The 12552-nt window shown below is 50.1% G+C and overlaps 1 protein-coding gene across 7 annotated transcripts in view; it reads left to right on the top strand.

Moving 5' to 3' along the window:
* The window catches only part of SCMH1 (Scm polycomb group protein homolog 1), a 71438-nt gene that overhangs the window by 17429 nt on the left and 41457 nt on the right, over positions 1-12552 (top strand). For 6 of the 7 annotated variants that reach the window (XM_039564485.1, XM_039564489.1, XM_039564488.1 and 3 more), the window contains 4 exons: positions 1989-2073; positions 4740-4808; positions 10185-10255; positions 11704-11938. In XM_039564485.1, the coding sequence (XP_039420419.1) occupies positions 2049-2073; positions 4740-4808; positions 10185-10255; positions 11704-11938 (400 nt within the window). In that variant the 5' untranslated portion in view covers positions 1989-2048. Of the gene's footprint in view, positions 1-1988; positions 2074-4739; positions 4809-10184; positions 10256-11703; positions 11943-12552 lie in introns of those variants that run through there. The other variant, XM_039564492.1, reaches the window with a different exon arrangement.

A 12552-nucleotide genomic window follows, 5' to 3' on the forward strand; every position in this document is an offset into this window, starting at 1 on the left:
TAGAATCATTAAGGTTGGAAAAGACCTCCAAGATCATCAAGACCAAACAACCACCGTGTCCACTACAGAGCACCAGTGCCACATCCAGCCATTTCTTCAATACACCACCACCTCCTTGGGCAGCCCATGCTGACAACGCTCTCCATGAAGAGATTCTTCCTAATGTCCAACCTGAACTTCCCCTGGCACATCTTGAGGCCATTTCCTCTTGAACTGTCCTTGTTACCTCAAAGAAGAGACTGATCCCCACCTGTCCGCACCCTCCTGTCAGGGAGCTGTAGAGGGTGAGAAGGTCCCCCAAGCCACATTAGGGTTATTGCCACTGTGAGGATGGAGGGTGCAGAAGTGCACCCTTGTCCTGGGCCACAACCATCCACAAACCCTGTCTGAGCAGCTCAAACACTGTTGTAATTTTTTTTCTCCCAATACTTCTGCAGGGAAGCAGTCACACATCCCTGCCAGCAGGACTGAGGTGCTGAGGCTCAAGCAGCTTTTCAGAAGCCCTCAGAGGGGCACAGGAACTCCTGTGCCAAACACATGAGATTTACGTGTGGGGGTACTTGAGAAAGTCCCACTCACAGCAGAGGGGCAGAGCCAGAGATGGCGAATGCTTGTCTGGTTATATATAAACGCCTTTCAGCCTGGGTTTTAGTGTCTAGGGCACTTTTCCTGCCAGGACTGCTAGACTTTAATAAAAATGACAGAAGAAAATTATGAAAAGAAGCTTTAAAAGTTGTAAATAACCTTTCACATGTAGGTTACCTTCTGCTATTGAAAGGGAAACCAACTTTACTCCTTTCACAAGTGTGTACAGACACACACGCTATTTAGGAGAGAGGCAATAAGTGACTACTGTGCACCTTTTGATTTGGATTAAAAAAACAACCAGGAATTTCTTTTCCTTTAGTATTTAATACTCCTTCAGTATTTTTCTTCTCAGAGTATTGCTCAGTGTTGCATGTAAAAGGGCTGTAGTTTGTAGAGCTTTTATAGAAAATTAAACTCTATTTCTCTCACATTTAGAAAAAGCCTGGTTTTTAAAACCCCAACTTCTTGCCAAGTTGGGTCTGTAAATAACCCTTTAAGCAGCGACTCAGTGCTGCATCCTGAGACAGCTTCCTCTTCCATCCTCCTCCTGACTACCCCACTGTGAACAAAATGGAATTATATTGATACAATTAATCTTTCATTAGTTAGTGGAGTGTCAAAACATGCTATTCCTGGCTTTCCCAAGGGCCTGTTTGTGGCTCAGCCATTCATTTGGATGTTTTCTGGCAGGGCTTGGCAAGGCTTGGTGGGTGCAGCAGGCCCTGCCGTGTGAGAGTGGTTGTCCTGGAGTGCTGGGTCCCTATGCATGTCCAGCATACATCTCCCAAGAGCTCTGATTTTTCAGGAATATTTCTTTATAACAAGAATGCAAATGCCTTTGCTTGTTGGGAGCAGTCCAGCCAGTTTTCCTCCAACCAGGAAAAAAAAATGCGGCTTAACTTGGACACTCATGGCAGTAATAACAGCAAAAGTATTTCCTGGGTCATTGTCCAATTTCTCATCCTTATTCCCCAGAACTGCTGTGAGCAATTTGAATTGTAAGTGGCAAGCTGGGGATTGCTGTGCTGCTTTGCCAGAGTTAATGTTATGTTTCCATGTGTTTTCTTTCATAAATTCCAGCTCTGCCTCCCTTTGTTAGTGAGTGGGAGCAGCCCCTCCTTCCACACACGCTCCAGACCCACTGTAGGGTTAGCAGGGAGACAGGCATGTGCTCCTTGTGCTTATTTATGCTGCTCCTGCTGCCATGAATTTGACGTTGTCCACAAATTGGAGAAAGTCTTGTAGTTTCAGGGGGTGAAATGAGCTGTGTGTGTTCTGTGTTCTGTGCAACCCCGGGTGATGGAACATGTGTTTCCCCCCACTGTGTGATGAGTTAATGGTGCAGATGACTGTGTGCTCCAGAATGGGGAATTTTCTCATCGTTATTTCTTTTGTCCTAGACATCTTCAGTTCTGTAAGAGCAACCCAGTCCCAGGATAAGGACAGCAGCAGGTGGTAGAATGCGGAAACCAGGCCCTCAGAAAGGTGAGCAGTGATGCTTGGCACAGCCAAGGGCCCTGCAGTGAGCTGGCGTGGCCTGGAGGGCCAAGTGCCTCAGGGGACTGACAGTGGGGTGGGAGCTGAGGGGGTGTGGTTGGAAGGCCAAAACAGAGTTGTGTGTTTCTCCATCAGCGTGCACAGAGCAGTTCATCAATCCACCCCTGTGACGGGAAGAGGAGAGTCCCTTTTTGTGGCATCCCTGCAGCTCGTGGGGCGCAGTGTCAGCAGCGAGGGTGCCCTGCAGAACCCACGGCACCATCTGGCAGAGCTCCCAGCATGGGGCAAACTGGCTGTGCTGGCACAGGCCTCCCCCCTCTAATGAGGCATGAAAGCAGAGACCAGCCTACCTTGTGGAGAGGAAATCTGTCAGGAGGTTACCACTGCCACCGAGTCCCTCGGCCCCTCACACAGCACGTGCTTCCTGGGTCCTGCATCCCCAGCCAAAAGGGTGAAGCCGAGCAGGCTGCCTGCAGCTGAGCTGCTCTGGCTTCTTGTGCTTGACAAAAATATTGATTTCCTTTGGTGCTGTGCCATGCATGTGCGTTGGACTGGAGTGATCTCATCACATGCGCTCCGGAGGAGGGGGGAAGGGAGAAGCGAGAGGATGGAGCATCCTCTGCAGCTCTTTGTTCACATCTGCTCCACACTCCCAAAGTTTATTGCAGGAGATTTCTATGCTCGATTTCTCTCCTCCTTTTATTTTTTTTAAATGTCTCCTTTGCTTCTGTCGTGGTTCATCTTACAGCAGCATTATCCTCTTCCTAACACTGCTTGTCCTTTAATGAAGTGAAAATAAATGAAGGAAAGCAGGGAATGGGGAGACCCTGCTGCGAGGCAGCTGGAGGGCTTGGCAATAAAGGAGGCCGGTTGATTAGTCAGCAGCGTGGCTGAGGCCCGGGCTGGCTGGATTCAGCCTCACTCACAGCTTGTTCTCTGTGCTCCTGGAGCCTCCAGCCAGCCTGCCTCTGTGACCTGTGCTCGGAATGCCGTGCCATGGGTTGCAGAGGCAACATCTGCACTGTGCACATGTGGGTTTCTGTCCTACTTACCTGCTTTTTTAATAATGCATTGAACTTTCACTCTTTCTTTATTTGTCTGCAGAAATTCTTGTTTCTCTCTCTCTGCTGCTTTTGTATCCTCCTTAATGAGGATTTTTGCATGTTACAGGTTAAGAACAAAATGTACCTTCACCTGCAGAGTATGGCGAGAGGCTCCTTTGAGTGCATGGATGCTGTTAGAGCTGTCCTGCAGCACCGAGGGGAGCCTTACCCACCCACGGGGCTCTTTTGCTTCTGACTTAAATACTTTACGTCCTTTATTCTTGCTTTCTTAGGGAGATGGCACAATACTGTGCTTCATGGTAATGCATTTATTAGGAAGGGTGTCCTTCAATCCTTTTCATTCCTTTATGTCTCTCCAAGGAGGCTCTTTGTCTGGTCCATGTCTAGTGACTCCGTGGCCACACTCCATATGTCCCTTGTGTTCATCTAAGGGATGCTGATCTGGCATCCCTCTGTTGGACTGGAGGCTGTTGGAGGCAGGGTGGGCATCCCCCACTTCTTGCTCTGTCACTCTCCAGAGCAATAAAACCTACATACCATCCTGCCTATTGTGCTGAAAAGAACACGTCAAGAAGAGAAGATTGCAAAAATAATTGTCCAAAAGCAATTCCAGACATGTTAAAACACCCCAGGCCACTTTAGAAGCAGCTCTTAGCCTGCCTCTTCCAGCTACTTGTCAGGAGATTTCAAAACTTTTCCTTTCACAAGGAATTGCTTTTTGTGGGGGCAAGGCACATTTTGTAGGGCACTACCAAGCTGTTGTCTACAACAGCCCTAAAAATGCTCTGTAAAATAAAGGAGCTGGAGTGCAGCAGCACTCCCAGGGTGCCCAGCAGGTCAAGGAGCTGGCTCAGGGTGAGCTCTGCTGTGGCACAGCAATCTTCCATCCCTCCTTTGGTCTGGAGGCTGCTGGAGGCAGGGATGAGCATTCCCCACTTCTTGCTCTGTCACTTTCCAGAGCTGTCTTGAGAACTTAATTTTTTTTGAGCTCTGAGACCCAAAGCTGTCATGGGCAAAGACAGCTCAGGTGAGCTGCTTTGCAGAGCTGGTGCTGCTTTGCTGTGCACTCTTCTGAGCTGCAAGGGACCCATGGAAACCTGGTGTTGTGCATGGACAGAGCACTTGTGCAGATTTTCAGAGAAGTCCTTTCCCAGTCACCACAAAGGGTTGAGGCTGTTTGTGTGGAATAACCTGGAGTTGATACACAAGGAGCCATTCTGCACCAAAGATTCACATGAGCCAATTTAGTGGCAGTTACGTTTGTTCCTCTCAAGCCCTTTTTCTCATAGCTGAAATGATGGAGCTCTAGCAGTTTGCTGTTCTTTGTTATTGCTTGTCACTGAGGGAAAACAGTGGCTGGTGGACACTAAGCAGGGATTGAGGTGCAAATGTAGATACCTCCTGTCAGGTACGTGCATGAGCTGTGGGGAGGAAGGGAGCACGCCCCAGAGATAGAGGCAAATCATCCGTGTTATGGGGTCATGATAGGGAGGTCACTCCTCTCCTGTGAGTGCCTGTAAAGCAGACAGTGTTGAAGGGTGCATTGTCTGGCTCCTTTCCCTGACACAAGCGCTCTGTTTCTTGTCTCAGCCATAGACTGGAAAGATGGTAAAAAGCACAAGTACAGCCGCCCGTCAGAGTCTCCCTCCCAGTACCAAGGTAAGAGAGCTCCCTTCTTCCTCCCTGCTTTTTTTCCCCCACTTCTCCCCTTTTTGATTTCCTAAGATTTTTTTTTTGACAAGTGCATGGTGCAGCATCAGGATTGGCCATCACCTGCAAGAAACTCTGAGCAGCTCATCACTGCCCAAAGCTTGGGCACATCCTTGTAGAGTTTGGGCCTGGAGAAGAGAAAGGTCTGAGGAGACCATAGAGCTGCTTCCAGTGCCTCAAGGGACTCCAGGAGAGCTGAAGGGGGACTTCGGACAAGGGCCTGAAGTGACAGGACAAGGGGAATGGCATCACACTGTCAGAGGGCAGGGTTAGATGGAATATGGAGAAGAAATTCTTCCCTGTGAGGGTGGGCAGGCCCTGGCACAGGCTGCCCAGAGAAGCTGTGGCTGCCCCTGGATCCCTGGAAGTGTCCAAGACTGGGTTGGACCAGGTTTGGAACAACTTGGGATGGTGGAAGGTGTCCCTGCCCATGGCAGGGGGTGGGACTGGATGGGCTTTAAGGTCCTTTCCAACTCAAACCATTCTGTGATTCTACACAGTGAGGGGGTGAAACTGCAGCGTCTTTCTGGCACGGAGCACTCTGTAATCCAGGCTGGAAGGATTTCTGGTCAAAGCTGCGTTGGGACACCTCTGAGGAGAGCAGGACAGACCAGACAGCACCCTGGTGTTTCAGAGTTGTTAGTTTTGACTCACACATTGTCACCTTTTACTGAGCAGGACAGGGAGCAGTGGGGCTCACGTTACCGACTGCAGCTGTTACCGATGGAGCACATACAGCTGGATTGATGGCTGAGCAAAGTGCCTGGGACTGGGAAGGGTGGGACAGGCAGGAGCTGTGCCATGCCCATGGGAGGGCTGACCCCTCGGGAGGCCATGCTCAGACATCAGGGACAGCCAGTGTCACCTTGGATCTGCGAGCCCAGACGATGCTCTGCTCATTTTCATACCGAGCTGGCTCGGACTGTGCTGCTTTCATGTGCTGCCTTGGTGCTCCTTAGCAGCCACACATATGGGCTGCAGACTTTAGTGGGGAAGCCTTGATCTGGGTAGGGCACGTTCTCCTTCACAGATGTGACCTGAAACGCGCATGTATTGTTTCAGTTGGATTGATGACCCCTAGGGAGCCAAAATGCTAATGGAGCCCAAACCAGACTTCAGTTAAAGATATAAACAGAAACTCCATCTTCATTTAAATTCTGGGCAAAGGATCAATGTTAAATGCAACATGAAGAGAATCAAAACATGAGGGTGCAGAGCTGCATTGTTCACAACTACTGCAGTTTGACCCCTTGGGTGTGTGGAGTGTTTTGTTTGGAGTAAATATTTTTGAAGGTTAAGACATCAGAGCCCAAATCTGACTCTTTGCCTGGAAGTAATATCTGCCTTTGGCGTGAGCACACGACAAGCAGCTTTCCCAAGGCAAGCACAAGTGACAGACAGTCACCCCAGTGGCATTTCCACAGCCAAGTCACAGGGAGTCACACGGGTTCCCAATCCTTGGCTTTTGTTTGGCTCACAGATGTAGTTGCAAAAATAGGGTGTTTCTCATTAAAGTGTCTTTCTCTCATTTCTTCCTGTGAAGAAGATCCAGTGTGCTGGAGAGAGCTGGAGAGGGACTTGGGACAAGGGCCTGAAGAGCCAGGATCTTCCCACTGCCAGAGGGCAGGGCTGGATGGGATAGTGGGAAAAAATTCTTCCCTGGGAGGGTGGGGAGGCCCTGGCACAGGGTGCCCAGAGAAGCTGTGGCTGCCCCTGGATCCCTGGAAGTGTCCAAGGCCAGGCTGGATGGGGCTTGGAGCAACCTGGGATAGTGGGAGGTGTCCCTGCCCATGGCAGAAGGTGGCACTGGATGAGCTTTATGGCCCCTTCCAACCCAAACTATTTTATTGTTTGGTTCTGTTTATGTTACCTGGAGGAACACAGTCCTCTCCAGTGGAGATCCTTCCAGTGGTGTCCTCTGCAAGGCAAGGGAGGGAACATGAAAGAGCAGGCAGAGACCAGCTGATTTTAGGGCTGGTAGGACAATTTGCATATTGTTCTGGAAACCAGAAGCAGTGGTATTGCTTTATGGGGCAAGAGAGGGTTCCATTCCCTACAGTCAGCTCCTGCTCCCTCACCAGTAAAAGGGACAGCTCAGGACTGGCTGAAGTTTTTTCACGAAGCAAAGTGATGCACTGACAAGTGGAGAAAAGCCATCAGTGTTTTTTGACCAACACTCTGGAAACAGGGTTACCTTCCCAGGCCAGATAAGAAACAAGCATCTTGCACCCTAAAATGTCCTGTCACTCTAGGGTAAGGCATCCAATTTATTAATATGGATAAGAATATTGAGAAAATATAAAATACAAGGCCATTGGTCAGTGCTTAGAAGAAAGCCAGGTAAGATACTCTCAGTTTTTCCCTCTGGCCTTACACCCTCCAGGCCCAGTGGCTGTAGAATGGCATGAGCAGCACCCGGCACTTTGGTGTCCTGGCTCTTTCTCAAGCACAGAGCTCGGGGCTTGTGCTCTGCTCCCCCATTAAAAAAGCCCCAATGTATCCTGCTTTTCTCTATTCATTGGCAGCTATCCCTCTGTTGTAAAAAGAACAACCTCAGCTTTTGTGTTGTGCCTTTTTTTTCTGATTCTGTCTGCAGTTCTTAGGTTGAGGCTGATTGTATTTGGTAAAGTTTAAGCGTACTTTGAAATTCCTGCTTGAAAAATATTGCATCATGAGCTAGATACTATTACTGAATTAATTTAAACCCATTCCTTCCATTCTGTGTGGGATTTCCTCTCATGCTAAGTGTGTGGTGGCAGCTTCCAGCTGCAGTCTGCAGTTTTTACCTTGGTTTCAGAGTAATCCTGAAAAAGAAGTCCAGGTTTTACCTGTGCTTGCCCTGCCATCTGTGTGTAAGGGGGTGGCTGGTAGTGAACAGAGAGGGAGGGAGGGAAGGCTGAACACTGCTGTATCAGCTCTCTTTTCTTAGAAGTCTTTCCACTGCTCCTGCTTTTCTTTGCAAAATAAATCACCAGAACAGTTAGTCATAGGAATCAGAGAATCACAGAACATCGTGAGCTGAAGGACCCACAGGGATCACGGATTCCAGCCCCAGGCCCTGCCCAGACACCCCAAACCCCACCCTGGGCATCCCTGGCAGCGCTGCCCAAACGCTCCTGGAGCTCTGGCAGCCTCGGGGCCGTGCCCATTCCCTGGGGAGCCTGGGCAGTGCCCAGCAGCCTCTGGGGGAAGAACCTTTCCCTGCTCTCCAGCCTGAGCCTGCCCTGGCCCAGCTTCATGCTGTTCTCTCAGGTCCTAGAGAAGCTGCAGTTTTAGTGCTGTGTGTGTCTTCATACAGTGGTTGAATCCCAGCAGGCTCTAGAATTAATCTCAAATAAGTTCCATGTCCAAACACTATTTTTAGATGCCTGCAGCTGTCTCAGAAATTCCCTGCTCCTGCTGGGGTTGTGCAGCGTGGATCTCGGCTGTGGGGGTGAGCTGCTGCAGGCAGCAGAACAGCCTGGCTTGGTGTGGAGGGAGTGAAAAGTGGAAAGATTAAAACCATGACAACTTTTAATAGCGATGGATTGAAACCATCTGAGGGGAGGGTTGGGTTTTTTTAAATAAAATTGCCAAGCACAGCTGATCCTGTTCAAGCTGCTGGCTCAGGGCCTGGGGCTGAGACTGGTACTGCTCACCTGGTACTGTCACCTGGGCATCCTCTGTGCTCCAGGGACAATGGCCTCTGAAGGGCTACCCCAGTCTGAGATGAGCCCAGATCAGCAACCAGAGTTAAGGGGTGGGATGCATAAGGCATTTCCAGGCCAGGAGTGCCCAGCTTGCCGTACCTGGGTGTTTACTCCACGTTATTCATACAAAGAGTTTCATTGACAGAACCAAGTATAAAATCGTATCTTCAATTAAAGCAAAAGGATTTTGGTTTTGTGAGAGCATCATTGCAGTAACTCACTGAATTTCTTCATTCACCCAGTGTGAGACTGTGGCTGAAAGGAAAATATGTGCCAGTGGATGGAGCTGAGTGCTCTGGGACATGGAGAGTGCTGTCACTCTGTAAACAGCAATATTCAGCCAGTGTGGCAGTGGAACTGTATTTTTTCTGTTCATTTTCCCTATTTTTGACAGTGTACTAGTCATCTGCATGGGAGCTGGTGAGAAAGCAGCATTCCTTGTATTTATTTGAAGCTTGTAGATTATGAAGGCTCCTCTGTGCACGAGGCAGCACTGAAGCAATGTGTGCTGACCTTACTGCCTCAATTTTCAGAGGTGTGGTGTGTGCTGCAGTAGCTAAAATGGCTCTTATTGTAGCTTTTATTTTGAAAATAGACTGATTAAGAACTTGCCTTGACTCGGGGAAGCAGTGGCTGACTTTAATTGTGCTGCCACCAATGCTCTTGAAATGCCTTGAAAACAGTGGTCTCCCGGGAGCTGTTTCGATGAATGCAAGCGAATGTCATGCTGGAAGGTTCCTCTCCCAGCTGCTCAGTTTAAATGGCAAAAGTCATGATTTGCTCGGATCACAGGAGCTTTTAATTCCTCATTTAATAACAGGTTTCCCTGGGTGGCATATTGTTTTTACCCTTCCTGCTGTCCATGAGGAAGGTGCAGGCAAGGATGAAATGTGCTTCCCGTGGCAGCAGCACTCAGTGGAAGGAGGCTTGGTGTCGGATGTGAGGTGTTGAGCTCAGTAAATTCCTGTTTGGAGGATCCCTCCTCCCATCCTGCCCATCCTATGGACTCCATGGCACTTCAGGAAGTTAATTGCTGACCTGTCCACTGATTGCTGGGGTTGGGCTGATCCCTGGCCCATGGGGTGGGCTCTGTGTGTGCTGGACCAGGGGGACTGTACAGTCACCACAAAGCAGGTTCCTGTTCTAAATCCATGATTTAGAATCATGGGATCACAGAATGGCTTGGGTTGGAAATGACCTTAGAGATAATCTTGTTCCAGCCCCCAAGCTGGGCTGCTCGTAGCCCACAGTGACTGTTCGTAATCCCCAGACTGAGTGATGTGTTTAATGAATGGTTTTTAAGGGACAGTTGTCTGGAAGACTCCGCAGATTCCCATCTGTGCTGGATGTTTCCCATTAAGTTGTAGGTTGTTATCCTGACTCTGTGCAGCCCCTTCTCGGCAGCATGGAGGCAGGAGGATGCCGAAGGCAGCACTGTGCTTTGTTCTGCCTGTCAGTTGCAGTTGTAAATCTTCTGTGCTCACAAACATCAGAGGTTCTTGATGAAAACATGTTGCCTGTGAGCACCTCCTCTGTGAGAAGTGCAGAACTGCTGGCTCAGGAGTCTGGCCAGCTCTTTTGCTGAGAATTTTGCTCATCCAGTTCCTATTTGAATCCTTTTGTTTTTACTTCTCAGGTCACTTCACCTGGGAGAAATACCTGAAAGAGACATGTGCCATCCCAGCTCCTGCCCATTGTTTCAAGCAGGTAAGAGGGTGACAACAAGAAAGGTCAAGGTCTATGGTCCACTGGGGACCCCAGAGTTCTGTGCCTGGGATAGGCCTCTGGTTTGGCAAGGGCAACACTTAAGGATATTGGAGACTCAACAGCAAATTTAAAAGATACATTTAGAGTAGCACAGAAGATTTTCCTCTCAAATGTGCATGTTGGGAATATGAGTATGCTGTTACTCTGTCAAGCAGAGGCCCTTGGAGAAAGTGTCCTGAGTAGGATAGGATCCAGCTTTTGGTGGATCCTGCCCAATAAGGAGATTTTTGTCAGAATTCAGCCAATTTTTGTGACAGAATAGCAGCCCCTGGGCAGCAGGTACTGAGCCCAGAGGTGGTTGTGCTGAGTACAGGGGGTGCAGGAGTGAATCAGTGTGGGGCACCTGGGTCCGGGCAGAGGGGAGCGGGGAGCATGAGTGTCTGTTGTGTGGGTCTGGGATTGGCTGGGTGAGTCTTCCCAGGAGAGCGTTAATCCCCTGTACTGGGCACTGATGGGGCTGCACCTCAAATCCTGGGATCAGTTTTGGGCCCCTCACAAGGGGGCTGGAGCGAGAAGGGAATGGAGCTGGGAAGGGGCTGGAGCCCCAGGAGCAGCTGAGGGAGCTGGGAAAGGGGCTCAGCCTGGAGCAAAGGAGGCTCAGGGGGGCCCTTGTGGCTCTGCACAAGTCCCTGACAGGAGGGGGCAGCCGGGGGGGTCGGGCTCTGCTGGCAGGGAACAGGGACAGGAGGAGAGGGAACAGCTTTAGCTTGTGCCAGGAGAGGGTCAGGTTGTATATCAGGAAAATTTCTTCACTGAAAGGCTGATCAGGCCTGGTGGAGTCCCCATCCCTGGAAGCGTTCAAAAAATTGTAGATAGAGTGCTTGGGGACATGGGTCAGTGGTGGGCTTGGCAGTGCTGTAGGAACAGCTGGAATCAATGATGTTAGAGGTGTTTTCCAGCATTAATGATTCTGTGATTCCAAGGGAACAGGCTTTAATTGCCCAGATGATGCAGGATGGAAGGATGGGGGTTTGTTACAGACCCACCAGGGCTTGCTGAGCTGTCTGTGGTGCCTGTTCTGTGCTGTGCCTGGAGGGGCTGTCAGCCTTCAGTAGACTCCATTTGGCTGCTCTTAGTGCTGAAGCTTTGTGCCTGAGCTGGTGCAGTACTGTCAGCCCTGAGCTGGTGCAGTACTGTCAGTCCTGAGCTGGTGCCATGTACTGGCAATCCTGAGCTGGTGCCATGTACTGGCAATCCTGAGCTGGTGCAGTACTGTCAGTCCTGAGCTGGTGCCATGTACTGGCAATCCTGAGCTGGTGCAGTACTGTCAGTCCTGAGCTGGTGCCATGTACTGGCAATCCTGAGCTGGTGCAGTACTGTCAGCCCTGAGCTGGTGCCATGTACTGGCAATCCTGGCTCTGACTGGCCCTCTGTTCCGCTCTTTGCAGTCCTACACTCCACCTGCAAACGAGTTCAAGATCAGTATGAAACTGGAGGCCCAGGACCCCCGGAACACCACGTCCACGTGCATCGCCACCGTGGTGGGGCTGACGGGCGCCCGCCTGCGCCTGCGCCTCGATGGCAGCGACAACAAGAACGACTTCTGGAGGCTGGTGGACTCTGCTGAGATCCAGCCCATTGGGAACTGTGAGAAGAATGGAGGGATGCTGCAGCCTCCACTGGGTGAGCTGGAGTTCAGCTGTCCAGCAGGGGTGAAATCGATGGTGGGGAAAGCTTGGGGGTTTTTATAGATCTGTGCTTGGGACACAGGCCCATGGCCTGCCCCTGCCTACTCCGGGATACATAAACCACACCAGGTCTGTATTTCCACACAGACACTGTGACATGGACAGAGAGGTCCTTTAGGGTGTAGATGAAAGAGGTCTCTGCAGCAAGGTGAGCTGCTTGCCCTGGTTGCAGCTCAAGCTCAGGATTGTGGCCCAGAGAAGCTGTGGCTGCCCCATCTCTGGAAGTGTCCAAGGCTAGGTTGGACAGGGCTTGGAGTAACCTGGGATAGTGGAAGATAGTCCCAGCCCATGGCAGAGGAGTGAAACTGGTTGATCTTTAAGGTCCCTTCCAACCCAACCTACCCTGTGATTCTAGGATTCAATACCAGCTTACCTGGACAGGAAACATAATGTCTGAAAAGGCTCACAGTGATTAAAGTCCTGTCTCATGTGAAGGGACACTTGCAAGAATTCATACTTATTTATTTCATTTTGCTTGGCTACAACTTTATAAATAGCCTGGACAGTCTAACACTTCTTCCAGTCTTGTCTTCAGTTAAACACACACCA

This window comes from Corvus cornix, chromosome 23 (assembly GCF_000738735.6).
Source record: "Corvus cornix cornix isolate S_Up_H32 chromosome 23, ASM73873v5, whole genome shotgun sequence".
NCBI lineage: Eukaryota > Metazoa > Chordata > Aves > Passeriformes > Corvidae > Corvus > Corvus cornix.